This window comes from Pristis pectinata, chromosome 3 (assembly GCF_009764475.1).
Source record: "Pristis pectinata isolate sPriPec2 chromosome 3, sPriPec2.1.pri, whole genome shotgun sequence".
In the NCBI taxonomy this organism is placed as follows: Eukaryota; Metazoa; Chordata; class Chondrichthyes; order Rhinopristiformes; family Pristidae; genus Pristis; species Pristis pectinata.
In genome coordinates, this window is record NC_067407.1 from 69989580 (window position 1) to 70014506 (window position 24927).

General features: G+C 40.7%; 1 protein-coding gene across 1 annotated transcript in view; it reads right to left on the minus strand.

Annotated features, from left to right (window-relative positions):
- serac1 (serine active site containing 1) overlaps positions 1–23387 on the minus strand; it is a 51839-nt gene extending 28452 nt beyond the window's left edge. The window contains exons 1-6 of the mRNA XM_052011966.1: positions 23355–23387; positions 17183–17319; positions 15079–15168; positions 12432–12563; positions 11614–11732; positions 1396–1524 (exon numbers count right to left, since the gene is read on the minus strand). Coding sequence (XP_051867926.1) covers positions 1396–1524; positions 11614–11732; positions 12432–12563; positions 15079–15168; positions 17183–17312 — 600 coding nt within the window. The 5' untranslated portion in view covers positions 17313–17319; positions 23355–23387. The remainder of the gene's footprint in view (positions 1–1395; positions 1525–11613; positions 11733–12431; positions 12564–15078; positions 15169–17182; positions 17320–23354) is intronic.
- Between the last annotated feature and the right edge of the window lie 1540 nt (positions 23388–24927).

Below are 24927 nucleotides of genomic sequence, written 5' to 3' on the forward strand. Positions count from 1 at the left end.
CACTGACAGCAATCCCGAGATTGCTACCCTTGAGGTCCTGTTCTTCAGCCTTCTGCCAAGCTCGCTAAACTCGCTCTGCAGGACCTCATCCCTCTTCCTACCTATGTCGTTGGTACCAACATGTACCACGACTTCTGGCTGCTTTCTTTAACTAATAGCTAACTTCAAATAAGAATGTTTTTCCTATCTGAACTGTAGTCAGATCTATGTACATCCTTTGGCTGGAAATGGAGGCTAAGGGAGTTATAGAGAAAGCAAAATGTTGTTCTCAGCAGTATCTGCTTATTACGGTTTTTAAAGATCAATGCACTTATGACAATCAACACATCCTTAACAAGAATCATGAACATATTGATTGTATAAACAGAAGCTACATATTAAAGAGGAAGAAGAGGGAAACGTTGAAAGAGTGAATAAAAGTGGGAAGCAACTGAAATAGAGTACAAACACCAAATCGCCAACTTCTCTGGTCTCCCATGTAATTCTGTTTGCAATACATGACTGGTGTGTGATACAGTAGACGGGATAAGCAATAGAGGACCAAATAAGGGAGATCGGTGAGGAAAAGATGGCTGTTGACTGAATGAAAAATGAAGAGACAAGCCAAAAGCTAAATGCTTCAGATACGGGAAATCTTAAATCAAAAACTGCAAGTACTCAGCACGTCAGGCAGCACCTCTCCCAGTCTCCACCCACACAGAGACCCTCCCCTTCGTTCTGTCTTCAACTCCACTGCACCTTCTTTATTTACTGCAAATTTGTTTTATTTCTAACTTTCTCCCATTAAAAACAAAACTCATGGGCCTGATACATTAACTTTTATACGCTTACCACAGATGCTTCCTGATCTGCTGAATATTTTTAATATCTTCTGTTATTTCAGGTTTCCAGCACTTCCCCACAATCTTTAATTGTGAGCCTCAGTCAACCTTAGCCCTTCATACTTAAGCTATTTGATTTTATTTCCCCAAGCCCGAGACCCTAGTTCCAGATTTAACTAAACCAGACAGTATAAAATTCTATATTGTAATTACTCACCCCTTTCTTACCACAAGACTGTTAGTTATTATTTAACCCTGTCATGACACACAATATTTAAAACTAAAGCCTGTAACCTAGTTATCTCTTCAATTTAATGATGTAGTAAACTATCTTGAACGGATTCCATAAATTTGCTTGCCAAATTGTTACTACAAAATAGCTTTTCTGTCCACATTATGATTAAACTTCCCATGATATGATATTGACAGTTAAGAGGTGTATAAACACTACCATATTGCATTTGATCCTTGTTTCTTAGTCCTACTCAAACTGATTCTACACCCTGATTTTCAGACGTAGGTCCCTTCTTTCTAAAGGCAGAAGGCAGCAGGGAACTGGATACTTTGAGCCTACCCTTTGTGCTGACAAAGACTGATTACTCTCCCGTAAAGCCAGTGAAGTAAAATACTGCACGCACTGATCCACTTCAGACTGTGGTAGGGAGGCCAGCAGATGTCTTAGTTCATCTTCAATGTACGAATCCTACAATACAGGAAGTAAACAGGACAATCTAAATATAGAAACATTTTCTTTTCTTTTCATTTGTCTTCAACTCTTTAATCTTGATTTTTTTTCTTAACACATCCTACCCACATTTTTACCTCATATCATCTGGGCAACACAGTAACATGGGAAGTAGAGATGCAATCACAAGGAAGGCACACTAGCGACTTTACTTTTTCAGGAGGTTAAGGAGGTTCAGCATGTCACTGAATACTCTAACAAACTTCTACAGATGTACTGTTGAAAGTATCCTTACTGGTTGCATCATGGCAATTCGAATGCGCAGGAATGCAAGAAGCTGCAGAGTAGTGACTCAGCCCAATACATCACGGGCACATCCCTCCCCACCATCGAAAGTATTTACAGGAAGCACTGCCCAAAAAGGCAACATCCATCATCAAAGATCCCCACCATCTTGGCCATGCTATTCAGCTACCAGTGGGCAGGAGGTACAGAAGCCTGAAGTCCCACACCACCAGCTTCAAGATCAGCTACTTCCATTCAACCATTCAGTTCTTGAACCAACCAGCACAACCCTAATCACTACCTCAGTATAGCAATACTATGACTTTGATCACCTTGCATAAAACAGACTTCGTTTTTTTCTGTTGCTCTTTCTTGTAAAAATTGTGTTTATGTTTTTCATGCAAATGCTGCTTATATGATGCTATGTGCCTGTGATGCTGCTACAAGTAAGTTTTTCATTGCACCTGTGCAAACTTGTAGTTGTGCATCTGACAGCATTCCTGACTTCTAGTGTTGTGTGGAATTTGCGAACTCACCCTGAGACTGTGTGGGTTGGTCAATTGGTCTCTGTAAATTACCCCAGTATAGGCAGATGGTAAAAGAATCAGTGAGAGTTGATAGGGATGTGAGTGTGAATTGGTGACAGGGAAATAAGTGGAAGGAATGAGATCGATGGAGGTGCTGTTAGAGGCAGCATAGGCAAATGGCCTCCTCCAATTGCCTCTTTACTGCTGTTTGTATTTACTCTTGTTCTGTCTATCATACCATACATTCCCTCCTCTCTTGGCTGCTTTCCTATCTTTTCCCTCATGTTTATCCCACTTTTTCTGGCATCTGCTTTGATTAATCATCTTTCTAACAACTCTAAAAATAGAGCAGTGAAGCAACAGGAACTTCACAAGGTGGTGACCACAAAGACATATCTTCTAATCAAATGGTGATTTGGACCAATGAAATAGTTACAAAATATCAGTGGTTGAAGTTACAGTGAACTTCGTGTGGTGATTGGTTGAAACTTTAAGATGCAATTCTGGGAAGATAAGAAATAGGTCATATGTGGTTAAGATCTCAAGATTAAATAAGCAATACCACAATTAAGTATCCCTAGAATCAAATACAGTATCTTTAATTAATACAGATAAAACAAAATACGTACAAGATTAAATGTGCAAGTGTTGTGAAATATTCTTATTTATATAAACTAGATATATTTGCTAATGACAGATAAAATTGAAAATTATAAAACAAAGGTCGGCAAAGTGACACCAACAAATACATAGTAGTTAACGGTAGAAGCTATTGTGCATCAAAAGAACAGAATGGTGTGGTCAATAGCAATTCCTTGAAGAGCGAATCTCTTCTTTCTGTAGATGTGCAATTCAGTTCTTCCTGTTCCTCCACCAAAATAAATAGGTAAATTGGTTTATTATTGTCACATGTACCGAGATACAGTGAAAAACTGTTTTGCGTGCTATCCATACAGATCATTTCATCACATCAGTGCATTGAGGTGGTACAAAGGAAAACAATAACAGAATGCAGAATGAAGTGTTTCAGTTACAGAGAAAGTGCAGTGCAGGTAGACAGTAAGGTGTAAGGCCATAACGAGGTAGATTGTTACTTATCGTACTAGGGAAGCGTTCAGTAGTCTTATAACAGCAGGATAGAAGCTGTCCTTGAGCCTGGTGGTACATGCTTTCAGGCTTTTGTATCTTCTGCCCAATGGGAGGGGAAAGAAGAGACAATGTCTGGGGTGGGTGGGGTCTTTGATTATGTTGGCTGCTTTACCGAGGAAGCGAGAAGTGTAGACAGAGTCCACGGAGGGGAGGCTGGTTTCCATGATGTGCTGAGCTGTGTCCAGAACTCTGGAGTTTCTTGCAGTCATGGGCAGAGCAGTTGCCATACCAAGCTATGATGCATCCAGATTGTATGCTTTCTATATGAATTTTTAAAATCTTTTTCTGATCTTTTTTCTCCTTGGTTAGGTAAAATTTTTAAAGATGTCCTATCAGTAGGTAAATTACCACAATCCTTTTATGAAGCATCTATCTCTTTAATTCTTAAAAAGGATAAAGATCCTACTGAATGTGCATCTTACGGACCTCTCTCTTTATTGAATGTGGACTCCAGAATTTTTTCCAAAATATTGGCTTCTAGACTGGAAAAGGTACTTCCACAAATTATTTCTGACGACCAGACAGTATTTATTAAAAATCAGTATTTGCATTTTAATATTAGGAGATTAATGAATATTGTATAGACCCCTTCATCTACAATTCCAGAATGTGTTATCTCGCTTGATGCTGAGAAGGCATTTGATGGAGTCGAATGGGAATATTTATTTAACACGCTTGAGAAATTCAATTTTACTCCAAATTTTATTTCCGCGATTAAATTGATATATCATACACCTTTGGCTTCAGTACTTACTAATAATCAGAGATCCCCCTTTTTCAGGCTTTTTCGAGGCACGAGACAGGGCTGCCCTTTAAGTCCTTTACTATTTGATATTGCCTTGGAACCCTTGGCAATTGCCTTTCGGGACTCTTCTAACATATTTGGTATTACTCATGGAAATGGGACACATAAGATATCACTATATGCAGATGACCTGTTACTTGGCCAGAAAATGGCAGATGGAATTTAATGCAGACAAGTGTGAGGTGTTGCATTTTGGAAGGACAAATCAAGGTAAGACATACACAGTAAATGGTAGGGCACTGAAGAGTGCAGAGGAACAAAGGGATCTTGGAGTTCAGATACATAATTCCCTGAAAGTGGCATCACAGGTAGACAGGGTTTTAAAAAAGGCTTTTGGCATCCTGGCATTCATAAATCAAAGTATTGAGTATAGGAATTGGGATGTTATGGTGAGGTTGTATAAGACATTGGTGAGGCCAAATTTGGAGTATTGTGTGCAGTTCTGGTCACCTAACTATAGGAAGGATATTTGTAAGATTGAAAGAGTGCAGAGGAGATTTACTAGAATGTTGCTGGGTCTTCAGGAGTTGAGTTACAGGGAAAGATTGAATGAGAGTACATGGCTTTAGGGTGAAAGGGGAAAGGTTTAAGGGGAACATTAGGGGCAACTTCTTCACTCAGAGTGGTGGGAGTGTGAATCGGGCTGCCATCTGATGTAGTAAATGCGGGCTCACTCTTAAGTTTTAAGAATAAATTGGATAGATACATGGACGGGAGAGGTCTGGAGGGTTTTGGACTGGGTGCAGGTAAATGGGACTAGCGGAATAAAGTTTCGGCACAGACTAGAAGGGCCAAATGGCCTGTTTTCTGTGCTGTAGTGTTCTATATTCTATGGTTTATATCTCTAACCCTGAGAAATCCATTCCTGCAGCATTATCGCTGCTCACTCAGTTTAGTGTTTTTTCTGGCTATAGATTAAATCTTAATAAGAGTGAGCTTTTCTCAGTAAATATGCAAGTCCCAATCTACAGGCAATTACCATTTAGATTCGTGACTGATTACTTATTTGGGTGTTAAAATTACCAAGAAGCATAAGGACTTATTCAAAGTTAACTTTTTACCCTTAATCGACCACGTTAAACAATTGCTTACTAAATGGTCTCTATCATTGATTAGTCGAATCAATGTGGTTAAGATGAATATTTTACCAAAATTTTTGTATTTATTCCAGGTAGTTCCAACCTTCATCTCGAAATCCTTTTTTGATATTATTGAGTTTAAAATTCTTTCATATGGCAGAATAAAAACCCATGGTTAAGTAAGAAATATTTACAGAAATTAAAAAATGATGGCGGTATGGCTTTGCCTAACTTTAGATTTTACTACTGGGCAATTAATATTAGAAATTTAATTTTTTGGACACAAGGTTTAGATGCAATTCAATGTCCCCGATGGGTGAATCTTGAGCATGAGTCAGTGCAAGGGTTTTCATTAGCTTCTATTTTAGGAGCCTCGCTCCCCTTTGCACTTACTAAATTGAGTAAACAAATGATTAACCCAATAACTAAACATACAATATGAATATGGTTTCAATTTCGTAAATTTTTTGGATTGAATAAATTCATTTTATCAAGTCCTATCCAATCCAATTTTTTCTTTCAACCATCCAGAATTGATTTAGCTTTTTCTTTATGGAAAATGAAGGGAATAACATGCTTTCGTGATCTATTCATTGATAATTGTCTTTTGAACAGTTGTCTAATAAATAAAATTTGCCTCGATCACATTTTTTCAATATTTACAGATTAGAAATTTTTTAGAAGTTATTTTACCTACTTTTCCGATACCATATAAAATTGAAATTACAGAAAAAATTTTAGGTTTTAATCCTTACCAGAAGGGCTTGATAGCAATAATTTATGAAAATACATTTAGAGACACGATAAAATTAAGAATGAATGGGAAAGAGAACTTCAGATATCCTTACCTATAGAGACATGGAAGAAAATTCTCCAATTAGTTAATACATCTTCAATGTGTGCTAGACATTCTTTGTTACAGTTTAAGGTGGTTCACAGGACCCATACTTTTAAGGATAAGTTAGCCCATTTTTATCACCATATAAATCCTATATGTGACAGATGTAATTCGGAGGTGGCTTCCTTGACACGTATGTTTTGGTCCTGCCCTCTTTTGGAAAAGTATTGGAAAGACATTTTTAATATTATTTCAATTGTATTGAATATTGATTTACAACCTCATCCTATTACTGCAATTTTTGGGTTACCAATGATGGAGTCCAGCCATCTATCCACTTCAGCTTGTCGTATGATTGCATTTATTACATTAATGGCCAAGAGATCCATTCTATTTAAATGGAAAGATCCTATACCTCCTACCACATTTCAATGGTTTTCTCAAACTACAACATGTTTAAACCTAGAAAAAAGGAGTGGTATTGTTGATCCTTTGCTTAAATTTGAGGAAATTTGGAGCCCATTTATTCAGTATTTCCATATGACGTAAGCAGACCTTTTTCAAATCCCTTTCAATAACCTTCTATTTGAATATAGAGGAGTGGAGCTAACGAAATAATAATGTTTTTCAACCGAAGAAATAACAGTCCAGCTTTTTTTTTGAAGTTTTTGGTTTGCTTTTGTTTATTTTTTAATTTTGGGGTTCTCTTTTCATATAATCAAATTTCTTTTCAAGTTCTTTTGTACCATGTTCATTTAGTAAGAGATTGGGAGGTTCAGATTATATATTTTACTCCCTGTGTTTGTATATGTCAACTGTTATTATTGTAATCCCGATCTCTTCACACCACGTGTATAATTACTATTGTTATGTGTATTAATTTGAAATTTAATAAAAAGATTGAAGAAGAAAGAAGTATGCTTTCTATAATGCATCTATAAAAATTAGTGAGGGTCAAAGGGGACATACCACATTTCTTTAACTTCCTGAGGAAGTAGGGATGCTGGTGCACTTCCTTGGCCATGGTGTCTATGTGGTTGGACCAGGACAGTCTATTGGTGGTGTTCTTGAAGCTTTCAATCTTCTCGACTCAGCACCGTTGATGCAAGCAGGAAATGTGTGCACCAACCCTCTTCCTGAAGTCAATAACCAGCTTTTTTGTTTTGCTGACATTGAATGAAAGGTTGTTGTCATGACACCATGTCACTAGGCTCCCTATCTCCTTCTTGTACTCTGACTCATCGTCATTTGAGATTTGGCCCACTACAGTGGTGTCATCTGCAAACTTGTAAATGGAGTTACAGCAGAATCTGGCCACGCAGTTGTGTGTATAGGGAGTAGAGTAGGGGGGTGAGGGCACAGCCTTATGAGGCACAGCGTTGAGGATAAGTGTGGCAGAGGTGTTGCTGCTTATCCTTACTGATTGCAGTCTGTTGGTCAAGAAGTCAAGGATCCAGTTGCAAAGGGAGGTGTTGAGTCCCAGGTCTAGGAGTTTGGAGACGAGTTTGCTTGGAATTATAGTGCTGAAAGCACTATAATTTAGAGAGGTCGGGTTACACCTGAACCTGAGGGGGGCCAATATCCTTGCAGCCAGGTTTGCTAGGGTGATTCAGGAGGGTTTAAACTAGATTGCGAGGGGGAAAGGAACCGGAGGAGTAGGTCAGAGGAAGAAGGGGATGGGGAAAGGTCAGATCTGACAGGTAGAGAGGATTTGAGGAAGAAGCAGAGTACAGGCTATAAAAGTAGTAAGGTGGATGGGCTAAAAGTGCATTTACTTAAATGCGAGAAGCATCAGGAATAAGGGAGATGAACTGAGAGTTTGGATAAGTACATGGGACTATGATATTGTGGCTATCACAGAGACATGGCTGACATCAGGGCAGGAATGGATATTGAATATTCCTGGTTTTCAGTGTTTTAAAAGGGATAGGGAGGTGTGGGAGAAGAAGAGGAGGAAGGGTGGCGATATTGGTCAGGGATACTGTTACAGCTGCAGAAAGGGTAGATAATGTAGAAGGATCCTCTCTTGAGTCAATATGGGTGGAAGTTAGGAACAAGAAAGGGGCAGTTACCCTCCTGGGAGTATTCTACAGGCCCCCCGGTAGCAGTAGGGATACTGAGGAGCAGATTGGGAGGCAGTTTTTCAAAAGATGCGAAAATAACAGTGTTATTATAATGGGAGACTTCAACTTTCCAAATATTGATTGGCACCTACTTAGTGCCAAGGGTTTAGACGGGGCGCAGTTTGTTAAGTGTGTCCAGGACGGAATCCTGACACAGTATGTTGACAGGCCGACTAGAGGGAATGCCATATTAGATCTAGTTTTAGGTAATGAACCGGGACAGGTGACAGATCTATCAGTGGGTGAGCAGTTGGGGGACAGTGAACAATGCTCCACAACCTTTAGAATTGTCATGGACAGGGATAGGAACAAAGAGGACGGGAAGATATTTAATTGGGGAAAGGCGAATTATGAGGCTATAAGGTGAGAACTTGAGAGTGTAAATTGGGATGACATTTTTGAAAGGAAATGTACTATGGAGATGTGGTCGATGTTCAGGGATCTTTTGCAGGATGTTAGGGATAAATTTGTCCCAGTGAGGCAGAGAAGGAATGGTAGGGTGAAGGAACCATGGGCATGAGAGAGATGGAACAAATAGTTAGGAAGAAGAAGGCAGCATACATAAGGTGTAAGCAGCAAGGATCAGACAGGGCTCGTGAGGAATATAGGGTAGCAAGGAAGGAACTTAAGAAAGGGCTGAGGAAAGCGAGAAAGGGACATGAAAAGGCTTTGGTGAGTCGGGTTAAGGGGAATCCCAAAGCTTTTTTCTCGTAGGTAAAGAGCAGAAGGATGGCTAGGGTAAAGGTAGGTCCGATTAAAGACAAAGGTGGGAGGATGTGCCTGGAAGCTGTGGAAGTGGGTGAGGTTCTCAATGAATACTTCTCTTCAGTATTCACCAAAGAGAGGCATCTTGATGATGCTGAGGACAGTGTTGGTGAGGGTAATGTTCTAGAGTATGTAGATATCAAGAGAGAGGATGTGATGGAGTTGTTAGAAAATATTAGGACAGATAAGTCCCCAGGGCCTGACGGAATATTCCCCAGGCTGCTTCGTGAGGCGAGGGAGGAGATTGCTGAACCGTTGGTTAGGATCTTTGAGTCCTCATTGTCCACAGGGATAGTAACGGAGGATTGGAGGGTGGCGAATGTTGTCCCCTTATTCAAAAAAGGTAGTAGGCATAGTCCAGGGAATTACAGGCCGGTGAGCCTTACATCTGTGGTGGGTAAGCTGTTAGAAAGGATTCTAAGAGATAGGATCTATGAGCATTTAGAGAATCATGGACTAATTAGGGACAGCCAGCATGGCTTTGTGAAGGGAAGATCTTGTCTCACAAGCCTGATAGGGTTCTTTGAGGAAGTGACCAGGAAGATTGATGAGGGTAGTACAGTGGATGTGGTCTACGTGGATTTTAGTAAGGCGTTTGACAAGGTTCCGCATGGTAGGCTTCTTCAGAATGTCAGAGGCCAAGGGATCCAGGGAGGCTTGGCCGTGTGGATTCAGAATTGGCTTGCCTATAGAAAGCAGAGGGTTGTGGTGGAGGGAGTGCATTCGGATTGGAGGGCTGTGACTAGTGGTGTCCCGCAGGGATCAGTTCTGGGACCTCTACTTTTTATGATATTTATTAACGACTTAGATGAGGGGGTGGAAGGCTGGGTTAGCAAGTTTGCAGATGACACAAAGATTGGTGGTGTTGTGGATAGTGTGGAGGACTGTCGAAGCTTGCAGAGGGATATTGATAGGATGCAGAGCTGGGCTGACAAGTGGCAGATGGAGTTCAATCCAGGGAAGTGTGAGGTAGTACACTTTGGAAGGACAAACTCCAAGGCGGAGTACAAGGTAAATGGCAGGATTCTGGGCAGTGTGGAGGAGCAGAGGGATCTGGGGGTTTATATCCACAAATCACTGAAAGTCGCCTCACAGGTAGATAGGGTAGTTAAGAAAGCTTATGGGATGTTAGCTTTCATAAATCGGGAGATTGAGTTTAAGAGCCGCGAAGAGATGATGCAGCTTTACGCAACTCTGGTTAGGCCACACTTAGAGTACTGTGTCCAGTTCTGGTCGCCTCACTAAGGAAGGATGTGGAGGCGTTGGAAAGGGTGCAGAGGAGATTTACCAGGATGCTGCCTGGATTAGAGAGTATGGATTATGGGGAAAGACTAAAGGAGCTAGGGCTGTTCTCATTGGAGAGAAGGAGGATGAGGGAAGATATTGAGAGGAATAGATAGAGTGGACAGCCAGCGCCTCTTTCCCAGGGCACCAATGCTCAAAATAAGAGGACATGGCTTTAAGGTAATGGGTGGGAAGTTTAAGGAAGATGTCAGAGGGAGGTTTTTCACCCAGAGAGTGGTTGGTGCATGGAACGCACTGCCTGAGGTGGTGGTGGAGGCTGATACATTGGACAAGTTCAAGAGATAGTTGGATAAGCATATGGAGGAATTTAAGTTAGAGAGATATGTGGGAGGAAGGGGTTAGATTGTCTTAGGAGTGGTTTGAAGGTCGGCACAACATGGTGGGCCGAAGGGCCTGTATTGTGCTGTATTGTTCTATGGTTCAATAGTCTAATGTAGGTGTCTTTACTGTCTAGATGCTCCAGAGATGAGTGTAGGGCCAGGTAGATGGTGTCGAAACCATGGTCGCTTCAACTTTAGACAAGAGAGGGAGCATGTAACAGCGAGAACAATGGTATGGCTTTCCCAGTTCTGACGAAGCATCTCAAATCTGGTATGTTAACTGTTATGCTTTCCACGGATGCTGTCTGACTTGCTGAGTGCTTCCACTACTTTGTGTTTTTATACAGTAGAATAGTAGACTTTCTTCCCAAATTTAGTTTGTATCTGTGATTATTTCATACAAATCCTTCAGAAAAGCAAACATTAATGAACGCACTGAACTGGTATCTCTTAATCTTCTACTTGCTGAGGAACATCAATTATAGCAGACAGTTTTACAGCAATCCAAAAGCAAGATCTTCAGAAGTAGATATTGACATTAAGAGCTCATTCCATAAAAAATCACCAGACCTGACTGAATATAATAATAAATCTATTAACTGTCATGTGCTAATTATCACCTGTCTGGAAGCATCAGCATCCTAATTCAGTAAAGCTTGTAAACAGTACCATCCAACTTGGAAAAATCTTTTACAACAATAATTTTCAGATGCATTTATACCACAATAGTGGTGTTGATCTAAAGCAGCTTTGCTGGAACTGTCACTAATCCAGATATGGTACGGGACTGTCACTGCCTCCGCTACGGAGTCCTTTTGGCCGATAATTCTCAAATGGTACTGCAACTCAACAAACATTAACATATAATGTATTTTAAAAACAAGGAAAAGAATGTTAAGTGATTTACCAACCTCAATTGCTTTCGGTAAAGGAGGGCATAAAAAGAAGCGTAGATCAATGTCTTTAGATCTGGCTAGCCCTATGCAAGCTTTCTGATCACATGCCTGGGCCACAGTTCGATATTGGTAATCTGCAAATAAAGAAAATTTACACTTAAAGTTAAAAGTAATACTTGGAGTGTTGACATTTCACTACACACCCCAGACTGAACTTTTACAGTTAACTGGTGATCACTTACAAAGGAGAGCAAATCACATGAGTTTACTGTGCAAGAAATCACCTGCCATCCAGAATCAAACAGCATTAGAGGGCATTCGGGTAATTAGGTTCTGAAAATTCGCCTGTTCAGGATATATCCTGCTTGCACTACTCTTTCAGGCAAACTGCCAATTATAACATTTCAATGTGAGGGGGTAAAAAAATTCTCTCTCCCTAGGACTTTTAACCAATTAACCACAATCTGCATCCTTTGCTTACTGGCTCCACTAACCCTAGCTACTGCTGCAAAACTCCTCAAATTGGATTACCTCCATTAACTCTGTCTGGTTTATGAACAACCCAGCTTCTACAAATGAACCCTCGGTGACTCTAGGAATAAGAGCGAGGCAAGAACTGCTGAGTGGAAGCAGTACTTTCATATAACAGTCCTTGCCCCTCCCTTTAGCTGCCAGGTTTCCCGAGCCGTGGAAGACCTGGCTGAACTGTTTTAAAGTAAGAAACACAAGCATGAAACCTTTTTAAGACATTTAAATTAAAGATGACATTGTTAAACTCTGGTTTTATTTTTATCCACTGATCAGTAATTATGGACATCTGCCCAATGTTCTACCATGCCAGTGATGTTTCTTTGCCAGTTCCTGAACAGCTTGCACTCGCACTGCTTTCTTTGTCGATTGTGTCCGTTTTAAAAGAAGCCACAAATCAGACTCATGGTCTTCCACATCTAGTTTCATGTAGTTCTCTGTAAAACACAAGAACTGTGCCAACTTAAGGATGGTGTCATATATACTTTACAATACAAATATGGAACTCATTGCAATTTTTGTATTAAGGAAAACAATTACAGAAAAAAAAGTGACTCAAAACAAATTAACAGTGGGTCCACTCACCCCACAGGAATGGCAGAGTGAAGCTCAACTCAAAACTGTCAATTACTCATTTGAGAATGCCACTTTACAAAGGAAATAAAACAATGTTTGTGCAGAGCATGCAAGGAAAACATCTCCAAATGTAGGAACAAAACACTGAGGAAAATTCACTCACTTGATCTAAAAAATTAAAGGCAAATTAAACTACAGGTACAGGATGATTTCACCACCTACAGGATAACTTCTAATCTGAATGTTTCTTAAAGCATGACTTTATGATACAGAATGAATATTTTGTGATAAGAAATGGGAAGTAGAGCAGGCTTGAGGGGAAAGATGAAACTTTGACCCTATGGTTTCCAAACTCCAAAGTTGGTGTTTAATTCCAAGCTGAGAGAAATTGATTGCTATTATTAGGGTATCAATATCAGATTGATAGAAGTTAACTTATTTCGATCATCACTATCTAGGAATTTCAATATTCTAAATTTATCTCTGTTGTTTGGGGTCATTTAAATGGTCATTTAAAATAAAACCTAAAAGCACGATTCACATTAGTGTGCATTAACGTTTTCAAAATGCTGCTTATATAATTTCACCCCTGCCCTATGTACATTCCATCCTTTCCTTCTTAACAAAGGAGAGAAGGATTCAACTCACACTGTATCATCAGCAACGGACAATGCTGATCATCACCTTCGTGCAAAAGAATGGATTTATACAATTCCTTTCTTGATCTTAGTATGTCTCAAAAATGCTTACCAGCAAATTAAATACAATTTGAAGCATATTCCCTGTTGCGTAGGGCTCTCCAGGTGTGAAACAACCTACTTTAGCAAGGCTCATACAACTAAAGGCCAACTTACCATTTTGCCTTGCTGTACCTGCACGTTAACTTTCTGTATCTCATGACACCAAGATCCTCTGTATACCAACATTAATTCATTTCTCACTGTTTGTATTCTTCCCATCTTCCCCACTCATTGAATTTGTCCATAATCCCATTGAAGACTCTCCATCCTCCTCAGCTCATATCCCCATCTGCCGCAAAATTGGATGTTACACGATATAAATAGTCAAGGACCCATCGCAGCATTAATAACCTACCAAACTGGAAATGACCTTTTCACTTGTATTCAGCTGTCTGATCAATTTATGTTAATATGTTACCCCAATCCTCAGAGCCTTTATTTTGTATAATAACCTTTCAAGTTGTAACATCAAATATCTTTCAAAGTCCAGCTGTATGACAGTACTGGTTTCCCCTTATCTATTTTGCTAGTTGCATCCTCTACTTCTACAGATAGCTCTAAGAATTTCAGTGTATAGTAAATGGTACAGGGATTTGAAAGCTTTTAGTCCCCTTCCTTTCTCCAGTATTCTCTCTTTATTAATATTCAGTTCCTCACACTCAATAAACCCTTAGATTCCCACCAATTCTAGTATGTTACGTCTTCTACTATGAAGACCAACATAAGAGACACAAGATGACCAATCATTTCCTTATTCTTTATAATTACACCTGCCTTTAAGGAACCCATAGAAACTATTCTCTTCCTTCAAGTAGAAACCCTTGTAATTTTTCTAAATACTTGCTTGCTTCTGTTTTGTTAATGTTTGGTCATTCTTTGCTGGTTTCTGTATGTTCCATTTCTCATGCTTTTTTTTGAACAGTCACTGCTTCCTCTCATATTTTCTTCTCTATTCTATCAGTGTAGCTCTCTATTCTCTTTTATTTCCTTTTCACCAAATGTTCTACCTATTGAGTATACCAAGCATCCTCTGTTTTGATTGCTGTAGTTCATTTGATGTGTCTGAGTACTTAACATGAGCTATGAAGCTCTGGCTATCATAGGGCAAAAGCTGCCTGCGTGAACAACAACTGCTAGTGGAGAGGTGCAAGAGTTCTGTTCTTGTGGATTGTGCATGGTGCAAGGCTGTATTTTGCAGCTCGAGTTATTTCCTTCTACACCATCAGAATCCACACAGACAACACCCGAATAGTTGGCGGAGGTGGGAGTGTGGACCAGTGGAAACAGGAAACAGCCTCTTTGGAAAGCTGAAACTGGCGGGGTGGGGTGTGGGGAGGTGGTGCAATCTTGCTGCAGACAACATCAATGCCGGACTACTCCAATGCGCAACACCAACATCTGGATGCTCCAGTGCACTGCGTCATATCACAACACCAAGGTAATGCACCAACATAATTCCACTGTGCAACATAACACATCTATATTCAAAATGCTGCACCTACGTGTCACATTAAAGTATGTAACATCACATCTAACTACAGCTACCTTGTATTCACTGCAACAACTTGTATTTTAAAAGGAAAATTTCTAATGCTGAAACATCATCCTAAAAACAAAAGTATTCAGACTTACTGACCATCCAGTGATAAGGAAAAAATATAAGCTGTAGCTTGTACCAGTCTTTTAACTGCCCTGTGCAGTTCCTTTCGAACCTTTCTTGTAATTTCTGAAATACAACAAAACTGACCGTCAGCAGAACACATTTACTGATTTTTACAAAAGGAGGCCCAATGGTGAAAATTGTAAAAGGGGCTGGAAACATCATAAGACACATCCACTCCAAATTACCCTCCCAGTCTTTCACACATCTCTGCTCTTCCATTGTTACCAGGCCAAAACCTTGGAATTTCCTATCTTTTTTGTAAGGTCGCCTTTAAGCTAGAGAGCTGGAGCAATTCTATAAGGGCCACAGATAAATTTAGGGAATAAATCCCAGCCTATTTCTGCAATAACCACATTCCAAGAACAATTTATTTTAAAGAAAAGTTATATAGACAAAACATTGACTGTTTTCCTCTCTCTACAGATACTGCCTGACCTACTGAGTATACCAAGCATCCTCTGTTTTGATTGCTGTAGTTCATTTGACGTGTCTGAGTGTTTCACACGAGATGTGAAGCTCTGGCTATCATAGGGCAATAGATGCCTGTGTGAACAACAACTGCAAGTTGGGAGCTGCAAGAGTTCTGTTCTTGTGGATTGTGCATGCTGCAAGGCTGCATTTCACAGCTAGAGTTAGGGGTCAAAACACTAATCAAAAAAAAAATTAGGTCTTGGCGCTTCTTCCTGCACAACACTCTGGTCCTAAGAGATTTACTGTTGGAAGTGATCTCAGTGACTCCCTCCTGCCACTTACACTTTACCTCTGCTTTGGGACCCAGCACAGAAAATGCATTTTTACTTCCCTCCATGTCCAGTAAGGAGAACCTTGTCAATAAAATGGGGGGGGGGGGGGGGGGGGGGGGGGGGGTGGGCAGCATGTTTCCTCCCTTACAGCCATCTCAATGCAATGACTACAGACACCTCCAGTACTGGTTCAGTGCACAGGGGTCCTATAATTAACACACGAATGGCTCTGCAGGTCCATGTTACTGCAACTTTGGTAGAGGGAAGGCAACAGTTAAGGAAAAAAGAAGACAGCTCATAAGACACAAGAGGCTGCAGATGCAACAAACAATCTGCTGGAGGAACTCAGCGGGTTCAGCAGCATCTGTGGGGGGAATGGAGTTGTTGATGTTTCAGTCTGAAATCCCATTTATCGACACTTGGTCGGTAGCCTTCTATGCCCTGGTGATTCAAGTGATCATCTAGATACTTCTTAAATGTTGTGAGCATAGTTGCCTATTGTACTGTTTAAATGTTGGGAGAGTCCCTGCCTCCATCACCTTCTCAGGTAGTGTGTTCCAGATCCCAACTATCCTCAGGGTGAAAAAAGTTTTCCTCAGATCTGCTCTAGCCCTCCTACTCCTCACCTTAAACTAATGCCCTGTAGTTTTAGATGTTCCTGTTATAGGGAAAACTTTCTCACTAGCTACCCTACCACTCATAAATTAAGTATACCCCTTGGCCTCCTCTGCACTAATGAAAACAAACCCAGCCTATCCAGTCTTTCCTCTTGACTGAAACATTCCATCCCAGGCAATATTCTGGTAAATCTCCTCTAGGATCACATCCTTCCTATAGCGCATCAACTAGAATTGCACACAGAGCTCCAGTAGTGGCTAAATGATAGTTTCAAACTGTTGTACCGTGACCTCCATGCACTTGTATTCTGTGCCCTGGCCAGTGAAGGCCTGTATCCTGCCTGCCTTCTTCACCACCTTGTCTGCCTCAGCTCCAACCTTGGGGGATTCATGGACTGGTACACCAAGGGCCTTCTGTTCCTCAATACTCCATAGAGCACTACCATTTATGGTGAATGTCCTACCCCTATCAGAACCCCCAAAATGTATCACTTTGTACTTATTATCCATCTGTCATTGCTCCACCCAACTTACCACCTGATCGAGTTCATTCTGCAATGATGAAACATTTCATTGGAAAGGCAACACTATTTTTAAAAGGTAGGCTTTGAGGGAAGGGAGGCTGGTGTTCCTGGCAGTACATCAATATTTACAGGGTTAATCCATACACAAATTTTGACAATCTTTCACAAAAAGAGTGAACTTAAAAGGTCTCACCCTGCAACCCTTGCTGTTCCATTGGAGCAATCTGTACGTAAATGTAGGATTTCAACTTCTCTCGTTCTACAGCCTGTGTGTCAAGGGTCATATTTTCTCCTAATGCCAGAATTTCATAGGTAAGAAACATGCATCCGCTAAAGGAGACAAGACAATTTAATTCACTCCAACTAACCACAAACAAACTTCAAGTCAAATAAACCAAATTGTTTCTAATATTCGCGTTTCCTTTGCCTACATAAGCTCGGAAACAGAAAGGTACCAAATGTTGAAAATAAATACACTGTGATCCAATGATCTTTGGGAGCCGTTGACCATTGAAGCAGAAAGTCCCTTTCAGGTCCGGTGAGTGTATTTAAAAAACTTGTGTGTTTCTTGCACCTTTCTTTTTACAGAAGCAGCCCGGGAGCCGTTGGAGCAGCAGTTGCCCTTCAGGTCCGGTGAGTGTCCAGCTCAGAAAGGAAGGAGGGAAAAGAGCAGTAGTGATAGGGGATTTGATAGTTAGGGAGACAGATAGGAGGATCTCTGGGAGAGATCGAGAATCCCGAATGGTCTGTTGCCTCCCTGGTGCCAGGGTCTGTGATATCTCTGAGTTCTTGGTATTCTCAGGAGGGAGGGTGAGCAGTCAGATGTCGTGGTCCATGTAGGGACCAATGACGTTGATAGGGAGGAGGGTCCTACAAAGAGTTTAGATAATTAGGTGCAAAGTTGAAGGACAGGACCTCCAAAGTTGCAATCTCAGGATTGCTATCTGTGCCATGAGCTAGTGAGGCTAGAAATAGGAGGATCATGCAGCTAAATACATGGTGCAGGAGGGAGGGCTTCATGTTTTTGGACAATTGGGCTTCCTTCCAGGGAAGGTGGGACCTGTTCTGATGGGACTGTTTGCACCTGAACTGGAGGGGGACTAACATACTTGTGGGTAGGTTTGCTAGTGCTGCTCTAGGGGGTTTAAACTAGTTTTGCAGGGGGAGGGGTCATATGAGGACTGCATGCATAGACAGAAATCAAAGGTTTGTACATGATAGAAATGTTCTCAGGTGCATCTATTTCAATGCAAGAAGTATTGTAGGTAAGGCAGATGAGCTTAGGGTGTGGATTGACATGTGGGATTATGATATTATTGCTATTAGTGAGACTTGGATGCAGGAGGGGCAGGACTGGCAGCTTAATGTTCCAGGGTTCCATTGCTTCAGATGTGATAGAGGGAGAGGGATGAAAGGGGGAGGGAGTGGCATTACTGGTCAGGGAAAATATCACAGTTGTGCATAGACAGGACATCCTGGAGGGCTCGTCTACAGAAGCCATATGGGGGGAGTTGAGGAATAGGAAAGGTGTAGCCACACTAATAGGGTTGTATTATAGACTGCCCAATAGTCAGAGAATTGGAGGAGCAAATCTGTAGTGAGATAGCAGACTGATGTAAGAAACAGAAAGTTGTAATAGTAGGGGATTTTAACTTTCCACATATTGACTGGGACTCCCACACTGTGAAAGGGCTGGATGGCTTGGAATTTGTCAAATGTGTTCAGGAAAGTTTTCTAAATCAATATATAGAGGTACCAATGAGAGAGAATGCAATACTTGATCTCCTATTAGGGAACCAGACAGGTCAGGTGACAGAAGTATGTGTAGGTGAGCATTTTGGGTCCAGTGACCATAATGTCATTAGTTTCAAGTTAATTATGGATAAGGACAGGTCTGGTCCTCGTTGAGGTTCAAAATTGGAGAGAGGCCAATTTTGTGGAAATGAGAAAGGATCTAGGAAGAGTGGATTGGGATAAGTTGTTTCCTGGCAAGGATGTGTTCAGTAAGTGGAAGGCCTTCAAAGGCGAAATTTTGAGTGCAGAGTTTGCATGTTCCTGCCAGGATTAAAGGCAAAGTTAACAAGCATAGGGAACCTTGGTTTTCAAGGGATATTGGCGATCTGGTTAAGAAAGAGGTGTATAGCAGGTATAGGCAACTAGGAACAAATGAGGTACTTGAAGAGTATAGAAAGAAAATAAAGAAGGAAATCAGGAAGGCAAAAAGATGAGATTGCTTTGGCAGATAATGTGAAGGTAAACCCGAAGGGTTTCTACAATATATTGAGTAAAAGGATAGTAAGGGACAAAATTGGTCCCCTAGAAGATCAGAGTGGTCATCTATGTGTGGAGCCTCAGGAGATGGGGGAGATCTTAAACAGTTTTTTGCATCAGGAAACTGGCATAGTGTATATGGAAGGAAGGGAAACAAGCAGTAGTGTCATGGAATATATAGAAATTACAGAGGAGGTGCTTGCTGCCTTATAAATCCCCAGGACTGATAAGATATTTCCTCGGACATTGAAAGAGACTAGTGTAGAAATTGCAGGGGCCCTGGCAGATATATTTAAAATGTCCTCAGCCACGGGTGTGGTGCCAGAGGACTCATGTTCTGTTGTTTAAAAAAGGATCTAAAAGTAAACCAGGTAATTATAGGCCAGTGAGCCTGACATCAGTAATGGGTAAATTATTGGAAGGTGTTCTGAGAGATTGGATATACAAGTATTTGGACAACCAAGGGCTGATTAAGGATAGTCAGCATGGCTTTGTGCGTGGTAGATAGTGTTTAATGAATCTTGTGGAGTTTCTCGGAGGTTACCAAGAAAGTAGATGAAGGAAAGGCTGGATGTTGTCTACATGGCCTTTGACAAGGTCCCACATGGGAGGTTAGTTCAGAAGGTTCAGACACTAGGTATCCATGGAAAGGCTGTAAACTGGATTCAAAATTGGCTGTGTGGGAGAAGACAGAGTGGTAGTGGATGATTGTTTCTCAGACTGGAGGCCTGTGACTAGTGGTGTGCCTCAGGGATCTGTGCTGGGGCCATTGTTGTTTGTTGTCTATATCAATGATCTAGATGTGGTAAATTGGATCAGCAAGATTGCTGATGACACTAAGATTGGAGACGTAGTGGACAGTGAGGAAGGCTTTCAAAGCTTGCAGAGGGATCTGAACCAACTGGAAGAATGGGCTAGAAAATGGCAGATGGAATTTAATGCAGACAAGTGTGAGGTGTTGCATTTTGGAAGGACAAATCAGGTAGGACATACACAGTAAATGGTAGGGCACTGAGGAGTGCAGAGGAACAAAGGGATCTGGGAGTTCAGATACATAATTCCCTGAAAGTAGCGTCACAGGTAGACATGGTTGTAAAGAAGGCTTTTGGCATCCTGGCATTCATAAATCAAAGAATTGAGTATAGGAGTTGGGATGTTATGGTGAGGTTGTGTAAGACATTGAGGCCAAATTTGGAGTATTGTGTGCCGTTCTGGTCACCTAACTATAGGAAGGATATTTGTAAGATTGAAAGAGTGCAGAGGAGATTTACTAGAATGTTGTTGGGTCTTCAGGAGTTGAGTTACAGGGAAAGATTGAACAGGTTAGGACTCTACTCCTTGGAGTGCAGAAGAATGAGGGGAGATTTGATAGAGGTTTACAAAATTGAGGGGTGTAGACAGTTAATGCAAGTAAGCTCTTTCCACCTAGATTAGGAGAGATAAGTATGAGATGACATGGCTTTAGGGTGAAAGGGGAAAGGTCTAGGAGAACATCTTCACTCAGAGTGGTGGAAGTGTGGAATGGGCTGCCATCTGATGTAGTAAATGTGGGCTCACTCTCAAGTTTTAAGAATAAATTGGATAGATACATGGATGGGAGAGGTCTGGAGGGTTATGGACTGGGTGCAGATAAATGGGACTAGCGGAAAAATGTTTCGGCACAAACTAGAAGGGCTGAATGGCCTGTTTTGTGTTGTAGTGTTCTATGGGTAATGCTACATTTCAAAGCAGTCCCACTGAATGAACAGCCACAATGCATGAATCCAGCTTTTTGGTTTGCAGCTGAAGTAAAAGATAGTTAATAGTCATAGGGTAATACAGCATGGAAACAGGCCCTTCAACCTAATTCGTCCATGCCAACCAAGATGCCCATCTAAGCTAGTCCCACTTGACTGCGTTTCGCCCATATCCAATCTGATCAAGCATCTCAAATGATATACAATAGCAAGGAAGAAGCATCATTTTTATATAAAATGACAAAAGCCAAAGGCTCAGTAACTCCCTGATACTGACTGGTTCTTTTTCTTATGTTGTATATCTCAGTATCCATTTGCTAAAAGAGGCTTTTGTTGTAAGATGTTTGTCATATTGTTTCATTTGCTGTTGAGCAAATAAAAAAAAAATAACCAGAATGTCTGTCACCCGGAAAAGGAACAAGCTTTGCCTGGCTGTACAACCAGTCCAAAATTTGAAAAAGGCTAAATTGGCTAAAATCAGTCTTAACAAAATGAACGACGACTGTTTTGCTCTACAGAAACAGAACAATCTTAGGGTTCAATGCCCAAAGTCATTCCCTTCTGATTGTTCTAGAATAGATTTTAAAATATATTTAAATCAAAAAGTAAACTGCAGATGCTGGAAATCTGAAATAAAAAAAACAGAATTGCTGGTCAGGCAACATCTGTGCAAGAAGAGTTTCAGGTCTGGACCCTTCATCAGAAACATTCCTTCCATGCTACACTGCAGACTTGTCATTTCAAAAATAACCAACTCAAAGGAATTTGGCTGAAAAACATACCACAACTCTTCAAATTGCTCAGTTTGATACTTTTATGCATCATAGTTATTAAAAAAAATTAGTAAAGAATTGTATATTGTAGATGATAACGGTCCATACAAATGACTGAGCTTTTTCAGGAGGTGACCAAGGTGAATGATGAGGGTATGACAGTGGATGTTGTCTACATTAGTAAGGGTGCTTGATAAGGTTCCTCTTGGCAAGTTAATCAGGAAGATTAAGATGCATGGGATCCATGGTGATTGGTAGTCTGGATTCAGAATTGGCTTGTCCATAGAAGACAGAGGGTAGTGGTGGAAGGGTGTCATTCTGGCTGGATGAAAATGTAGAAGGGTTGGTTAGTAAATTTGCAGATGACACAAAAATTGAAGTTGTGACAGAGAAAAAAGTAATCAAAGAATACAGCAGGATATAGATCAGTTAAAGTTATGGGTGGAGAAATGACGGATGGAGTTCACTCCAGGCAAGTGTGAGGTGTTGCACTTTGAGAGGTCAATGTAAGTGAAAGTACACAATTAATGGCAGGATCCTTAACAGCACTGATGTACAGAGGGATCTTGGGTCCAAGTCTACATCTCTCAAAGTGGCAACACAAGTAGAGTATAAAGGCAGCATATGGCATCATCTCTTAGGGTACGAGAGCCAGGAAGTCATGTTGCAGTTGTATAAAACTTTGGTTAAACCACACTTAGAGTACTGCATGCATTTCTGGTTGCCCCATTACAGGAAGGCTTTGGAGAGGGTGCAGATGAGGTTTACCATGATGCTGCCTGGATTAGAAGGTATGTGCTTTAAGGACAGATTGGACAAACTTCCATTGTTTTCTCTGGAGTGTCATAGGCCAAGGGGAAACCTGAGGTTTATAGAATTATGAGAGGTAGAGATGGATTCTGGCCACCTGCCCTATTTCCTGGGGTTGAACTCTCAAATATGAGAGGGCATAGCTTTAAGATGAGAGGGAGAAAGTTTAAAGGTGATCTGCAGGGCAAGTCTTTTTACAGTGGTGGGTGCCTGGAATGCAGGCACTGTCAGGGTGGTAGTGGAAGCAATGCGCTAGTGGTGTTCAAGAGGCTTTTACGTAGACACATGAATATGCAGAGGATGGAGGGATATGGATGATGTGTAGTTAGAAGGGAGTATTTAATTTTAGCATTATGCTCAGCACAGACATCATGGACTGAAGGGCCTGTTCTTGTGCTGTACTGTGTCCTATGGCCTATAATAGTAATGGACATGTGTTGTCATCTATAATATACAGTTCTATAAAAATTGCAAAGAATTATTTGCACCTTTCTTCAACATGCCTTAAGGTCTACAGAAAAGAACACTACGAAGTGGTAAGGTCAGTATAGGTACAACTAATGGAACACTGAACAGGATTCACAGGTTTAGTTTTAAAACATCTTTTAAAAAAAACATGTGCATTCTTAAATTCAACGAGAAAGTCCTTTCAATGTATGATAAACGAAGCCAAAATCCATCACTGAGATCCAAGTAAGTTCAGATACAGCTCAACATGTAGTAAAATAACTTCCAAAAATGGCTATCTGTCCATTTTAACAAAAACAGCACTTACCCCACAATGGCAGGCAGAGCATATCTTCCAACTTTTCTGCCAAAATAGAAAGAGAAAGGATTCAGAATGATACATTGAGCAGTAGAGGTTTGAGTCATGATTAAGAGAAGTACTGCTTGCACTGAAGATAAGGAGTTCAAAAAGTGGAGAATTTGCAAATTCCAAACTGATCATACTTAAGAGTAAATGAATTACTAATTGTTTTACCGAGTATAAAACCATACAAGCACAATTGAGAAAGTAATGAAACACTTGCAACAAAGTGTCTTGTAAAGGAAAATTATTTCCCAGAGGAATAAGTTAGTCAAATGACATGTTCATTGAATTACTTACACATTATGCCATACCAGTCTTTAATCTATATTGCACATCATACTTCATGGAGATAATAGTAGTAAAGAACTCTGAGCATTGAAGACAGAGGGAAACAACCAACTCATCAAGATGTGACCTTATCAGCAGTGTCTGAAATATGAATTCCTCCCACCTTCACATCACCTTATTTGGATGGGCTAGAATGCCTGTCCCTTCAGCATATCTGGCCACACCTCAGCCTGGCACATATTTGACAGGGAACCAGGAGCTGCATGTTTTGGCCCACACAAGTGAAGAGAGAAACTTTACTGAGAGACAATCACATTATTTCTTTTACGTTCTTGAGATTAACAAGTGTTGTTTTGCAGAGTTTTGGGTGCAACATCAACATGATGGAAGTTCACTTATAGTTGCTAGAGAAGCATAGTTGGAAAGACTGAAGTATTCATTGAACAAAACATTAACTAGTAGTAATGGTCGAAGTATTATAGTACAGAAGATGTGAAAGCATTCTTCTATGCAAAAATCTTTTTAAGCAGCGACTTAAAAGTAGTTTGTCTGCCACATTCTCCAGGTAAATAGGATGCCAGCTCAGATACAGAAAAGGAATCTCTGGTTGCAATATCTTTTGAGTTGTGTACACGAGTGATCTTGGCAGAAATTGTCCTCCAAACAGACCATTCAGGGTGGGCCAGAAATAAGGGTTGCATCTACACTGCTTAATCAGAGAGGAGTTATTTAGGGAGCTCTGACAAAGGGTCACACAACCCTAAACGTTGACCATTTCCCTTTCCACAGTTAGTGGATTATGAGTTTTACTGTAAAGGGAGTTCAGCAATGATTCACTGGGCTGATTCCAGAGATGGCAGGATTGTCATATAATGAGATACTGAGTGGTGTATATCTCTATTCTCTAGTGATTAGAAGAATGAGGGATGACCTCATAAAACACACAAATTTCCTACAGGGTTCAACAGGGTAGATCAGGTGGCTGTTTCCTCGGTGAAGGGATTCTGAAACTATGGCTCAGGGATGTTATTTAGAATCGAACATGGAAAATACAGCATGGATACGACCCTTCAGCTCAGTCCATTCCGGCCACTGTGCCCACCCGGCTAGTCCAATTTCCTGCATTCAGCCCATATCCATCTAAAGCCCTGCCCCTCCATGTACTTATCCAAATGCTTCTTCAATGATACTATGGTACCTGCCTCAACCACTTCCTCTGGCAGCTCATTCCATAAATTCACCCCCCCCA